The sequence below is a fragment of the Archocentrus centrarchus genome, chromosome 11, assembly GCF_007364275.1.
Source record: "Archocentrus centrarchus isolate MPI-CPG fArcCen1 chromosome 11, fArcCen1, whole genome shotgun sequence".
Lineage (NCBI taxonomy): Eukaryota > Metazoa > Chordata > Actinopteri > Cichliformes > Cichlidae > Archocentrus > Archocentrus centrarchus.
Window position 1 is genome coordinate 7,594,352 of NC_044356.1, and position 14,639 is coordinate 7,608,990.

At 40.0% G+C, this 14,639-nt stretch overlaps 1 protein-coding gene across 2 annotated transcripts; it reads right to left on the minus strand.

The window, feature by feature from the left end:
• Window positions 1–1,335: 1,335 nt before the first annotated feature.
• On the minus strand, window positions 1,336–11,430 carry LOC115788258 (major histocompatibility complex class I-related gene protein-like). Of its 2 annotated transcripts, XM_030741225.1 has the most exons (8): window positions 11,303–11,430; window positions 8,761–9,027; window positions 6,220–6,498; window positions 5,615–5,917; window positions 4,799–4,894; window positions 2,102–2,119; window positions 1,882–1,953; window positions 1,336–1,637 (listed from the first exon to the last, which is right to left on the minus strand). In XM_030741225.1, the coding sequence occupies exons 1-7, from the start codon at window positions 11,352–11,354 to the stop codon at window positions 1,907–1,909; spliced, it is 1,062 nt and encodes a 353-aa protein (XP_030597085.1). In that variant the 5' UTR covers window positions 11,355–11,430; the 3' UTR covers window positions 1,336–1,637; window positions 1,882–1,906. The 2 variants fall into 2 exon arrangements, with proteins under 2 accessions (XP_030597085.1, XP_030597086.1); XM_030741226.1 differs by lacking the exons at window positions 1,336–1,637; window positions 1,882–1,953; window positions 2,102–2,119; window positions 4,799–4,894 and adding an exon at window positions 4,911–5,090.
• Window positions 11,431–14,639: the final 3,209 nt, after the last annotated feature.

A 14,639-nucleotide genomic window follows, 5' to 3' on the forward strand; every position in this document is an offset into this window, starting at 1 on the left:
CAGCCATTTGATTCAGGTGTGTTGGATCAGGGACACATCTAAAACCTGCAGGACACTGGACCTCGAGGCCTGGAGTTGCCCACCCCTGGTTTAGACTCTTTGGCTGCAGTTGATCTTTCAGAGTTAACTTCAATAGTTACTTCCTTCAAACCAGCAACATGTTTATTAGATCCCATTCCTACTAGACTGTTCAAAGACGTCTTTCTAATTATTGATGCTTCAATCTTAAAAATGATCAATCAGTCTTTATTAGTTGGCTATGTACCACAGACCTTCAAGGTGGCTGTAATTAAACCTCTACTTAAAAAGCCATCACTGACCCAGCTGTCTTAGCTAATTATAGGCCAATCTCCAACCTTCCTTTTCTCTCAAAGATTCTTGAAAGAGTAGTTGTAAAACAGCTAACTGATCATCTGCAGAGGAACGGTTTATTTGAAGAGTTTCAGTCAGGTTTCAGAATTCATCACAGTACAGAAACAGTATTAGTGAAGGTTACAAATGATCTTCTTTGAGCCTCTGACAGTGGACTCATCTCTGTTCTTGTCCTGTTGGACCTCAGTGCAGCTTTGATACTGTTGACCATAACATTTTATTACAGAGATTAGAGCATACTATAGGTATTAAAGGTACTGCACTGCAGTGGTTTGAATCATATTTATCTCATAGACTCCAATTTGTTCATGTAAATGGGGAGTCTTCTTCACACACTAAGGTTAATTATGGAGTTCCACAGGGTTCTGTGCTAGGACCAATTCTATTTACATTATACATGCTTCCCTTAGGCAGTATTATTAGAAAGCACTGCATCAGTTTTCATTGTTATGCAGGTGATACTCAGCTTTACCTATCAATGAAGCCAGATGACACACATTAATTAGTTAAACTGCAGGAATGTCTTAAAGACATTAAGGCCTGGATGACCTCTAATTTCCTGCTCTAAACATGGTGTCAAACCAGATATTTACTCTGGATGGCATTACTTTGGCCTCCAGTAACACTGTGAGAAATCTTGGGGTCATTTTTGACCAGGATATGTCCTTCAATGCACATATTAAACAAATATGTAGGACCGCTTTTTTGTATTTGTGCAATGTTTCTAAAATTAGAAACATCCTTTCTCAGAGTGATGCTGAAAAGCCTTCAGCTTTTCAGCCTTCAGCTTTCAGGCCCCTCTTCTGTGGAACCAGCTTCCAGATTGGATTCAGGAGACAGAAACCCTCTCTATTTTTAAGATTAGGCTTAAAACTTTCCTTTATGATCAAGCTTATAGTTAGGGCTGGATCAGGTGACCCTAAACCCTCCCTTAGTTATGCTGCTAGGACTAGGCTGCTGGGGGGTTCCCACATTAGATTGTTTCTTTTCATTCACCTTATTTACTTTGTTTATACTCCACTCTGCATTTAACCATTAATTGTTATTAATCTCTTATTTTATGTTATTAATTTTTTTTCTCCACACGGGCACAGAAATGATCCAGTTATGATGTTTTTGTTAAACATTTGTGACTCATGTTCAAAGTTAAATATTGATTAATAATCATCTACGACCAGATTCCCTAAAGTTCCATCATTTCATGAATAATCCATGAGGTTCCAATTTAGGCTCCGCCTCTTGTTTGAGTGCATTTATCCATAAACCTGAAGAGAGAAAAACAATGAATGTTTGCATTGTTCAGCTGCACAAACAACATATTTACATCATCATTAAAATATTCCAGTTCAGTCGGGTATCTGCCTCACATGCTTCTGCAGGACACTGACACATATGATTTAAACTTTATCACTCTGGTTATGTATAAAAGGGAGAGTTTGCTGCAGTCACAATATCTTCCATGAGTTTTAAAATGAAATATTAAACATGATAAACTCTGCAGTGACTCACTGAGTGCAGAGGAGCTGTTGGTCCTTCAGGCTGTAGGAACCATTTGTTCCTGAACTTCAGGGTTCTCCACAGCTGCAGGTCAGAAACACACAGTTAGAGCACATCCTGCTCTGAGCGCACACTTTAACAGGTAACACAGGCCTGAGGAGACTTTAGGTTCAAACACACAAACAATATTTCATGTAGAGACATCAAAGGAAACAGATGAAGTTGAACTTACAAGGCGGGGAACGTTTGTCTGAAATAAAATGAGAGAAATACATAATTTTAGCAGTTCAATTATAAATTTCACACATTATTTCATTTTACACATGATACAAGTCATGAAACACAATTTAATAGTTTAATTTTGCAATCTGGATAAAAACATGAACTTAATGTACCACTGACAACAGACTCACTAACATGTTCATAGCTGTTACACACAAATGTGACATTAAAGTCAGATTGATAAAACGTGTGTTCTGGTTAATCTCACTCTCACCACTGAGAGTAAATATTAATGAATCAAGTTTTTATAATCAGCTGACTGACAAAACACATTTTTGTTTATAAGGAAACAAATTTAGGAAAAGTTCGGAAACACAAACCTGCTGCAAGTGTGTGTGTGTGTGTGTGTGTGTGTGTGTGTGTGTGTGTGTGTGTAGAGCTGAGTTGGTGGTTGTTTTGCTTTCTGACTCACAAACTGAGGCTCAGATTAGAAATAAATAAGTTATGACAAACAGCTCCAATAATTAATGAATGTGGTTTTAATATTCTGAGGGTTTCAATCTGAGCTCTGATCATTTTGTGAAGTTTTGTTTGTGTCATGTTCTGGGTTTCCGACAGTGTTTTTGAGTCATGGATTTTTTGAGGTTCTGTTCTGTCAGTCTATTATCACTGGTTTTGCTTTTTGTTTTGTTTTTTAAGTATTGTTTATCATGGCACTAGTTAATTCCTCTCTTGTGTTTTCATATGCTTGCCTCCCAGTGTTAAGTTTGCATTTGTTTCCCTGTTTGTTCACTTCCTGTTTTATTTCTTCCTGTTATCCAGTTTTCCTCTTGTGTGTATCCCTGTATTTATTCTTCAGTTTTCCCTTTGCCCCTTGTCACGTGTTCCCTCCTGGCTGTGTTTCTTCTGGTGTATGTTGTACTGTTTACTATTTCCATCCATCCATCCATTCTCTTCTGCTTATCCAGGGCCAGTTCACGGGGGCCTAAGCAGAGAAGCCCAGGCTTCCCTCTCCCCAGCCACCTCCACCAGCTCATCCAGAGGGACCCCAAGGCGTTCCCAGGCCAGCTGAGAGATGTAATCTCTCCAGCTTGTCCTGGGTCTACCCCGGGGCCTCCTCCTGGTGGGACATGCCCAGAACACCTCACCCAAGAGCCACCCAGGAGGCATCCTAATCAGATGCTCGACCCACCAAACTGGCTCCTTTCGATATGGAGGAGAAGCGGCTCATCATCTGCAAAGAGCAGAGATGATATTCTGAGGCCACCGAGGAAGAAGCCTTCCACCACCTGGCTGTGCCTAGAAATTCTGTCCATAAAAATTATGAACAGAATCGGTGACAAAGGGCAGTCCTGATGGCGTCCAACACCCACAGGAAACGGATCAGACTTATTACCGGCTATACGGACCAAGCTCTCACTGCGGTTGTACAGGGACTGAACGGCCCACAACAACGGGCCAGACACCCCATACTCCCGCAGGACCTCCCACAGGATACCCCGAGGGACACGGTCGAATGCCTTCTCCAAGTCCACAAAACACATGTAGACTGGTTGGCCAAACTCCCACGCACACTCAAATATCCTTGAGAGGATAAAGAGCTGGTCCAGCATTCCACAACCAGGACAAAAACCGCATTGTTCCTCCTGGATCTGAAGTTCAACTAACACGGTGGACCCTCCTTTCCAGCACCCTGGCATAGACCTTACCGGGGAGGCTGAGGAGTGTGATCCCCAGAAAGTTGGAGCACACCCTCTGGTCCCTTCTTAAACACCACCCCAGTCTGCCAATCCAGTGGCATTGCCCCAGATCTCCACACGATGTTGCAGAGGCATGTCAACCAAGACAGCCCTACAACATCCAGAGCCTTCAGGAACTCAGGGTGAATCTCGTCCACCCCAGGGGCCCTGCCACCAAGGAGTTGTTTAACCACCTCAACTTTCTAGTTATTACCTCCGCCAAGGAGGTTATGTTTTCGGTCGCATTGGTTTGTTTGTCTGTTTGTCAGCAGGATTACTCCAAAAGTTATCAACGGATTTTGATGAAATTTTGTGGAGTGGTTGGAAATGACAAGAGGAAGAAGTGATTGAATTTTGGCGGTGATCCAGATCACCATCTGGATGCAGAAATTTTTTTAATGATTCTTCACTATTGCGGGATAGGCGGTTATTGTTGTCTGGGAAAGATGAAGATTATTTCACAGTATTTAGATACACGTATTACAGCGTCAGTGACACTATGGCCTTGGCGGAGGTTTGCGCTCTCTGAGTGCTTCTAGTTTATCTATTTATTTATTGTTTGTTTCACTTATAAATTTATTTATATATATTTTTTATTGTATTTATGTATTTATATTTTATTTGTATATTCTCTATTTTATTTTCAATTTAGTATTTATTTTCATGAGATTGTAGAAGTGCACTAGATTTCAGGTTTGTTGTTCTTTAAGGGCAACAAATGCAGATTGTTTCCAATGTCAGTGAGTAATCATGTTAAATAATCATGATTATGATTTTGTTCCATAATCGAGCAGCCCTGCTACACTGTTTTTGGCTATTTGATTTATTTCTCTGTTGTTACTAATTTAGCTCTATGTGAATTATTTATTTTCCTTTGTGAACTGTAAACAATGACTGTGATGAATTATTACCATCATTATTATTTGTTTGCAGTGTACAAACAGATCCAGGTAGTTCTGCTCTCTCACCTGTTCTCTTTTTGTAAATAATGAATCCGATCACAGCGACGGCAGCGAGAACGACAACAGCAACAACCACAGCAATGATCACAGAGAGGGAACCTCCTGCAGATCAATAGAAAACAATCGATCAGCTGCTTTAGTCACTAATGTTTGAACCACTAATTTCTCTTTTTCATCCCTACAACAAAAGTTCTGACATCCATCCTCCACTTATCCTGTTCAGGGTCCCGGGGCCTATCCGAGTTGTCGTGGGGCGAGAGGCAGGTACACCTGTACAGGTCACCAGCCTGTTGCAGGGCTAACACAGAGAGACAGACAACCATTCATACCTATGGGCAATTTAGAGTGACCAACAAACCTAACCCCACTAACTGCATGTCTTTGGACTGTGGGAGGAAACCCACACAGACACAAGGTGGTAGCTGGACCCGGCCAAGGTGGAATCGAACCTAGTCCTTCTAGATGTGAGGCAACAGCGCTAACCACCACACCGCTGCCTCCAGGTTAAACATGAAGAAAAAAAAAATTTGTCTCTAGAGCACTAAAACACATTAATAAAATAAATCTGTTAGTTCAAATCTAACATTTCAAAGAAAACTAACGTGTGCTCTGGTCAGCAAAGAAAAACTGAGGGGAAAACTTTGGGACACATTATTGATCTAAACTGATGCAGGCTTTAAAATGATGCTGACAGAAACTCACAGACACACCAAGGAAACAGGATTTATCATCCAGCACATAAAAACCTGTGAGCTGCAGGAGCGTTACAGGAAACTGTAAAAGTCTGTTTCCCATGTTTGTCTCCTCTGATCTCAGTCTCACCTTCATTGCTCCTGATTTCTGCTTTGTCCAGTTTGGTGGTGATGTCCTTGTTCACACCTGAGAGCTGAAACACACAGCTGTACCTGTCCCAGTTTTCAGATCCAACTGCTGAAAGGTCCAGATCAACACTCATCTGGAAGGTCCCATCATGGTTGGGGAGGATCTCTCCTTTGTGCACACCTTCATGAAGCTCCTCTCCATCTTTCTTCCAGACCAGCTCAGCTCTGTGAGGATAGAAACCTGTAGAGTGGCAGGTGATGGGAGAGGAGGAAGACCTCTGGAGGAGAGACACTGAGGGAAGAACTGAGGAATAAAAAGAAACACGGTTTATGGTTTCTTCATTCTTCTTCTTATTATTATTATTAACAGCAGAGTAATTTCTTTGTGATATGATGCAGTTTGTGAGCCTCAGATTAATAGAAATGCTGTGAAGTGTAGTTAAAACAGTGAGTTATAAAGTGATGATAACACTGTGACACACATGCAGGAACCGAGGAAACCAGACTGATGAGGTGGAAAAAGAGTCAGACACATTTTAATGTGGCAGTAAATCAGAAATATGATTTATTATTATTATCACTCTAACTCTGCTCATATGAACTCACCTGTTCTCATCAGAGAGCTCCTCCCATAGTTCAGGAGCACCTTGAGCATCTCAGGAAAGATCTGGGTGAGGAAGGTCTTCGCCTCTGCATTGCCAGCTTTGTCACTGTCCAACTTGGTTTTTATGATGACAGCCTGCTGATTAGAAGCGATCCACGTCTCTGTCTTCAGGTCAAATGATATGAAGTCCTCTCCATCATAACCGACCTGAATAAATCCATTCAGCTCATCAGTCTCTTCATCCCAGTCACAGCCAGAGATCTCCTGATAAGAGTGAACACCTGACAGAGAAACAGAGACTCTGCAGTGAACCACTGACAGCCTGCAGCAGTGTTACTGACACAGACACACACAGAGGAGCTGCATTAGCTGCTGCTGTCGGCTCAGTGGAAGGTTTTTACAGCCAATCAGGATCAATAATGCAGATTTTAGAGAGACTGCAGGAAACACAGTTCATGTTCTCTCTTTTTTTTTAGCCTGTCATGTCTGGCAGGTTTTGCAGCCAGAATTGTGATCTGAATGTTGTTCCAGACATATTTACTCTTCCAAGATGAGCTCTATAGATTCTCTATAGGCTCCTCTAATTAATGTTTGTCCTTTTATTTATTTGTGTTATTTTCCCATACATATACATGTGTCCTTGTAATGCCAGAGTCGACAGGCTGAGAGAGAAGAGAAGAAAAAAGAGAGAAAGGGGAGAAAATAGGAAAATGAGAGCAGAGCACAAGCAAATAAACCACAACAGTTCATCAACTGCTGCAGTTATAAAAGAAGAAAAGACAAAAAACAAATTCTGGAAAAATACATTTATGAGTAAAAACAAAAGAGAAACAAAGCATGACTGCACAAACCAACAATCCTGCTCTGCTGTGCCTGCATGAGTAAGTGTGTGTGTGTGTCTGTGTGTGTCTGTGTCCATGTCATGACATGTTCTTACTAACGAGGGCAGAAAGCTGCAGCTCCGCCCACCAGAAGCCCGAGACAGATAGAGAAAGATCCAGGACACCCGGACTGTCCACAACCCATCAAGAGCTCTGAAGACCCACGGCCACAGCCACATGCCCACCCCAGCAGAGGGGAGAGGGAGGTCCCAGATGAAGCCCCCCCATCCTCCAAACCTGTGCAGCCGGTTATCAGTCCAGCTCCTGTGAGGAGCTACACAGCAGCCTGTGCTGAGCTTCTTCTAGAAGCTTCAGTCCAGGATTAATGAGCAGATCCAGCTGCTCAGCCAGGACAGAGTCCTGTTCAGCAGGGAGTTACTGCCACTGGTCCCAGTAACCCAGAGACCAGCAGGACCAGTATGGACTCTGAGTCCTCATCTGATCTGCAGGTCTGCAGGATTTATTTAGACATTAAACTCATCTTTAATTATTCAGTGACTTTTTTCAAATTCAGTCAATAGATTAAAAAAATCAGAGTCCTGAAACTTGAACCAGCAGAAATCACTGCTGCCTCACAGACAGGAGTTTGCATGTTCTACCCGTGTCTGCGTGAGTTTCCTCCCACAGTCCAAAGACATGCAGTGAGTGGGGTTAAGTTAGTTGGCCACTCTAAATTGCCCATAGTTGTAAATGGTTGTTTGTCTCTCTGTGTTAGCCCTGTGACAGGTTGGCCACCTGTACAGGTGTACCTGCCTCTCGCCCTATGACAGCTGGGATATGCTCCCCCACCCCACCCCACCCCACCCCCGTTTGAACATGGAAGAAAATGGATGGAAAAGATATAAACCTAATTCAATCATCAGAGTTGTTGATGATTATTGATTTATTACTTCAACATGAGTCCTATATGTGTGTTTATTTGGGCACAGACACACTGTGTTCATACAAAGTTAATCTGATCTGTAGTTACTGCATATTTCAGACTCACAATCAAAGATAAATGAAGATTTTGAGTTAAAATAATCAAAGTGAATTTAATTTTTACCATAATTCATTTTGCAGTATTTGTAACCAGTTTATGTGCAGCTGTACTGCAGCCTTCAGGATTATCATTCATTTATTTTACTGTAGTTACAGAAACTATTAAGGCAGCAAAATATTAGCAGCTAATCTCAGTGAGACGAACGTTTCACTTTATAGTTTATAGATTAATTTCCATTAAACTGTCAGACTGTGATACATATTGTATAAAAAAGTAGGTTTTTTATACATTTGAATCTTTGTTTTTATTAATAAACAAATTTCAGTTCACAGTTTTTCTAATGCAAACTAGTTCTTATTGTTCCTGAAGATTTTCTGAAGATTGTTTTTGGTTCATTAATGAAAAAAATAATCATCAAAGTTTCAAACAGGAACCTGTAAATATCATTGATTTATCTTATTTTGATCAACTTTCAGTCAGCTGACAGATTATATCAGTACATATAAACATGTTTATGAGGTGTTCCAGACTGTAGTTCTACTTTACAGTCATTCTGAATTATTCTGGTAATAATCTAAATCTGTGATCTGAATGAAACTCTTTAATGTGAATCTGTTTCCTACTGAAACATAAAAACACATTAACAGGAAGAATCAGAGAGAAATGAAACAGTAACAAACCTTCAGTGTGGTTGAAGAGCTGCTTTACACCTTCAAAGCCTGCTTTTAACTCCTGCTGGTGAACCAGAGCAAATGCAGTCCGACCCTCCCACTCCTGTGGATGATCTTCTTTGAGTTTGACCGCCCAGTCCTGTGTGGGCTCTGCTTTCTGCGTGTCCCTGTCATAGTGACCTATCTGAACATCATCAACCATCCCAACACCCACAAACTCTGGGAGGTTTGGGACTCCAGAGGATGCAGTTGATAAAAACTTCAGAGAGTGGATCACTGTGGGAACAGTTAATGTGACATCACAGATTTATATTTTTAATGAACACAATAAAAAAAAACTAGAGCACATTAAAGTCATCTTATAATAATCCTGCTGTCCCTTCAATAAATACAAATAGATTTATGAGTAATGTTCTGCTCCAGAATTTATTCTGATTATTGATGATTTTTCTTTAAAACTGTTATTGTGAATTTAACAGAATCAGTTATGAACCTGGTTTTCACAGAAAGCTGTTGTTTGGTTTAGTTTCAGTTTTCTTCATTATGTTTACAGTCTATGATTTTCATTTTATTCTCAGAGTTCAACAAATACACTTCTTTCCTTCTTCTGTCACACTCCTGCATGTTACACTATAAACTAGATTTATTCATTCTGAGCTTTTGAATCAGGTGTGCTGTGACTTCTATAGTGGGTTGTTTTCTTTTCTATAACCATCTTTGATATTAAATATTAATTGATTTCATTTTTTTAATGTGAGTGTCCAGGTTTTGGTGTTGGAGGGTTTTTGTTTCAGATTTTCAGTAACAGGTTTTCTAAACCAGCAACCAAGAAAAAACTTTATCCAGACAGCTTTATTGTTTATATAATCTTCATAGATTTTCTTGATACATATAAACTGAAAAGTATTGTTAAAAGTTTTCCCCTTAATATCTCTGATAGATAAAACCAAAGCTGATATTAGGGGACTATTTAAAAATATTATTTTAAGCAAATATGTATTTTATCTTTTATTTTGTAATCAGGTTTTCAGGTGAGTATTTCTAATTATCAATCAGATTATGGTTCATGAAAATCATGTAAGTCACATTTATGGACTTTAAAGTTCTGTGCATTAATCGGTTTGTGTTACAGACTAAGGTTAAACGTCTCTCATTATTTTTCAATTACAAAATGCATTTTTCAGCTGCAGCATCTTCTTACTGATCCTCCAGCACTGATACCAATATTAGCAAATACTGATATGTAAAGTGTAGATGATCAAAGTATCTATCAGCATCTAATAATGTTTCTGCTCACTGTAAATATCAGATCCTGATTGATTTTAGTTATAGTCTTATTTTCTATCTAGTATATTTATTATTTTGGCACCTGGGGGACGGCTCTAACAAAATGTCATTGTATTATGCAGTGACAATAAAGATATCTTAATAAACTTTATTTTATTCAGTAATAATGAAGCGCTGATATCAGAACAACAAAAACAACTCAAACAGTGAATTTATGTTCAGCTTGTAGTTTGTTATTTATAATATCTGTGCGCATATTGTTTAAATAGAAATGTTCACATACTAGTGAATGATACTGAATACATCACAGAGCAGGAGACTCAGTTTTTATGAACCCACTGAATGACACGTGGCTCAGTATATACAGTCTATACAACACAAAAATGATACATGCAGAAATCTGAACACACACCTGATGTTAAACACACATTAGTGGGCTTTAGTGATGAGTTATGAGAGAATGTTTTAGCTCCTGATGAAAATTAAAATGCTCACCCATTGGACAATAAATGGACAATAAATACAAATTTCTAACAGGGGGGTCAAAGTCATTTAGTTGATGGGCTGCAGGCGGTCCAGTTTAAAATGGACCAATCAGTAAAAACCTCTGCATAATAATGGACATGATCTTTAACAATCTGACAACACTCACGTCCTCATTTAATGAGCGACTCAGCAACAATATATCCAGTTTCTCCTCATTTATTAAGTTTACTGTTACACTGCAGTCAGTTTACAGTTTACACAAAGTTGATCTATGATGTCACACAATCATCACATACAGAGTTTTTAAAGTAAACAACAATTGTGTTTGAAGTCATTTTGACTCCATGTGTTCACTGCTGTTCAGTAATGTCTGCATCACCACAGCACAAACAGCAGCAGTGCTTTTATTGGAAAATAATCACTCATTTCACACTAATGTTCACACTTTGTTAAAGTAAAAACACAAAACACAAAGGTCAGGGTGTAAACGCTGGGTGAGGTAACTGATGACTTGTGAGTATTTTTAGTGATTTGAGCAAAACTTTAAGACTTTTCAACATTAATATCTGCAGATTTATTTCACATTTACAAACTGATACAGACACGGATCTGAACACGGACACACACACACAGAGGCACGCGGCTGGAGTTACACAAATGTGTTGCTACAATAACAGCCCCATATCTGTGAACCACACCATCCATACATGTGTATTTCAGATGGTATGAATTTAACAACAACAACAGTGTCATATAAAAACATGAATTCCTAACTGACCTGCCGCCGCCTCCTGTACTCCCAGGAGAAACAGGATCATCAGGATCTTCATTGTGACTTCCAGGATCCAAACTTTTAACAAACTTTATGCTCACAGAAACGAACTGCGCTTCAAAAATAAAGGAAGCGAAACAGGAACGGCGTCAGGCTGATGGTGACGTTTGTTCTCAGGAATTCATCCAGAGAGCAAACGTGTCATAATGTTCAGTGAACGGGTGGGACTCAAAAATGCTGAAACTGTTGAAACTTATAAATACAGTGTTGAACTTTCAGTACGAGTCTGCATTGTGAGTCAACTTGTTTGCTGAGCCATGATAATCAGAGTGCCAATGATGAGTACTAAACTATACATATAGAAACCGAAATAGATAAAGTACAAAAAAAAACGTAGGTAAGGAAGAGTTATATTAAGGCTGACATTGTACAAGAGATTAATGCAAATTGCATTGATAAATAATATGTAATATATACACTATAAATCAAAATATTCACAGAATCCAGAAAACAGCAGCAAGAAGATATAATACTGAAATCTGTGTGTGGGATCTTATGTTCTGACAGGTGTGTTCACCTGTCACAGAAAGAAGAGCTAGTCTACAGTTTTACAGAGAACGTAGGAATGATTTCCTGAAGCGTCTTTATGGCAGTGAGGTTGAACCAGTCTGAGGGAGAAGGAGCTCTGCTGCTTCTGCAGTGTGGAGTGGAGTGGGTGAGACTGGTTGTCCATGATGGAGAGCAGTTTGTTCAGTGACCTCATGCCCCTCACTGATGCCTCCAAATTCTGACCAATGATGGTTCCAGCTGTGAATCAGTTTGTTGATCCTGCTGGCATCTCTGGCACTGACCCCCAGCAGACAACAGCAAAGTAGACCCACGACCACAGACTGGTAGGAGATCTCCAACATCTTGCTGCACACATTAAAGGACCTGAGCTTCCTGATCTTAAACCTAGTTTAACTCACACGTGTGTCTTGTGTCTTGCTAATTGCCAATAATTTCCACCTGTTGTCTATTCCATTTGCACAACAGCATGTGAAATTGATTGTCAATCAGTGTTGCTTCCTAAGTGGACAGTTTGATTTCACAGAAGTTTGATTTACTTGGAGTTAAATTGTGTTGTTTAAGTGTTCCCTTTATTTTTTTGAGCGGTATATAAATGTTCCAGTCTCACTGACCCCACAAAGTGTTGTACAGGACCCACATACACAGAATCAACAGTTAACCTGCATGCATGAGTTTGGACTGAGGCTCAGGGAGAACATGCAGACAAAGCACCAGGAACATGAACACAGAACCTTCCCAGCATCACTAAACACATGCTCCACCCTGCCAACCTAGTTTAATCCAGGTAATGTTGTTTGGTTCCAGGATACACTCTTTGTTTTATGAATAAGACTTCTGTTCAGATTGGTGTTTGTCTGATGGTGATTCCTCAGATCTGACTGAAGCTCCCTCATTTTCAGCTTCCTGTTGAAGTAACTTCACATTAATGTGCTTCATTTTTATGTGGCTCTGTGGTCAGTTTAAGATGATCAAATCAGCTTGAATTTACTTTTAGTTGAAGCCTGTCTGAAATTTGTGCCCATTCTTCTTTGCAAAACAGCTCAAGCTCAGTCAGATTAGATGGAGAGCGTCTGTGAACAGCAGTTTTCAGATCTTGCCACAAATTCTCGATTGGGTTTAGGTCTGGACTTTGACTGGGCCGTTCTAACACATGAATATGTTTGGTTTTAAACCATTCCATTGTAGCCCTGGCTTTATGTTTAGGGTCGTTGTCCTGCTGGAAGGTGAACCTCCGCCCCAGTCTCAAGTCTTTTGCAGACTCCAACAGGTTTTCTTCCAAGATTGTCCTGTATTTGGCTCCATCCATCTTCCCATCAACTCTGACCAACTTCCCTGTCCCTGCTGAAGAGAAGCAGCCCCAGAGCATGATGCTGCCACCACCATATTTGACAGTGGGGATGGTGTGTTCAGAGTGATGTGCAGTGTTAATTCTCTGCTACACATAGCGTTTTGCATTTTGGCCAAAAAGTTCAATTTTGGTCTCACCTGACCAAAGCACCTTGTTCCACATGTTTGCTGTGTCCCCAACATGGCTTCTGGCAAACTGCAAACGGGACTTTTTATGGTTTTCTTTTAACAATGGCTTTCTTCTTGCCACTCTTCTTTAAAGACCACATGTGTGCAGTGCACGACTAATAGTTGTCCTGTGGACAGATTCTGAGCTGTGGATCTCTGCATTTCGTCCACAGTCACCATGGGCCTCTTGGCTGCATCTCTGACCGGTGCTCTCCTTGTTCGGCCTGTAAGTTTAGGTGGACGGCCTTGTCTTGGTAGGTTTACGGTTGTGCCGTACTCTTTCCATTTCCAGATGATGGATTGAACAGTGCTCCGTGAGATGTTCAAAGCTTGAGAAATCTTTTTATAGCCTAAGCCTGCTTTAAACTTCCCCACAACCTTATTCCTGACCTGTCTGCTGTGTTCTTTGGACTTCATGATGCTGTTTACTCCCCAATATTCTCTTAACCAACCTCTGAGGCCGTCACGGAGCAGCTGTATTTGTACTGAGATTAGATTACACACAGGTGGACTCTTTTTAGTCATTGGCAGTCATCAGGAAACTTCTGAATGCAATTGGTTGCACTCAGAGAAAAGGGGGCTGAATACTTTTGCACACCACACTTTTTAGTTTTTATTTGTAAAAAATGTTTTGAATCATGTATAATTTTCTTTCCACTTCACAATTGTAACCACCTTGTGTTGGTCTTTCACATTAAATTCCAGTGAAATATATTTATGTTCGTGGTTGTAATGTGACAAAATATGGAAAAGTTCAAGGGGTATGAATACTTTTGCAAGCCACTGTATTTGTAGCTCCAATAATTCAAACTCTTCAAATTACATCCCATGATTCATGTGCAGCTCCATCAGCTGTTCATGACTGTTATAAACTACACCTTCAAAGTGGAGCAGATCATATAGAACTTAATTAGTCATGACTTCATGCTAGAACCTGTTATAATATCTGTAATTTAATCAGCAGGCTGTTAAACAAATGAACTGCTGTGAGATAATTAACTTCATGCTGAGGTTCTGCCTTCTGTGAAGAATCTATATTTTTATAAGCTCTCTAAATCCAGATTATGAACTATATTAATGTCATTAAGGTTTGCTACATTAAGTTTACATTAGTCACGCCTGTTACTGTTGGTGTTATCATGGGTTGGGTGGTGGTCAGCCATGAAGTCCTGAATATGAAAGTATGTAGAAGAATAAATGTGAGACCAACAGAACCACGATCCCAGACACACATCAGCAAAGAGAACGGCTGAAAAAC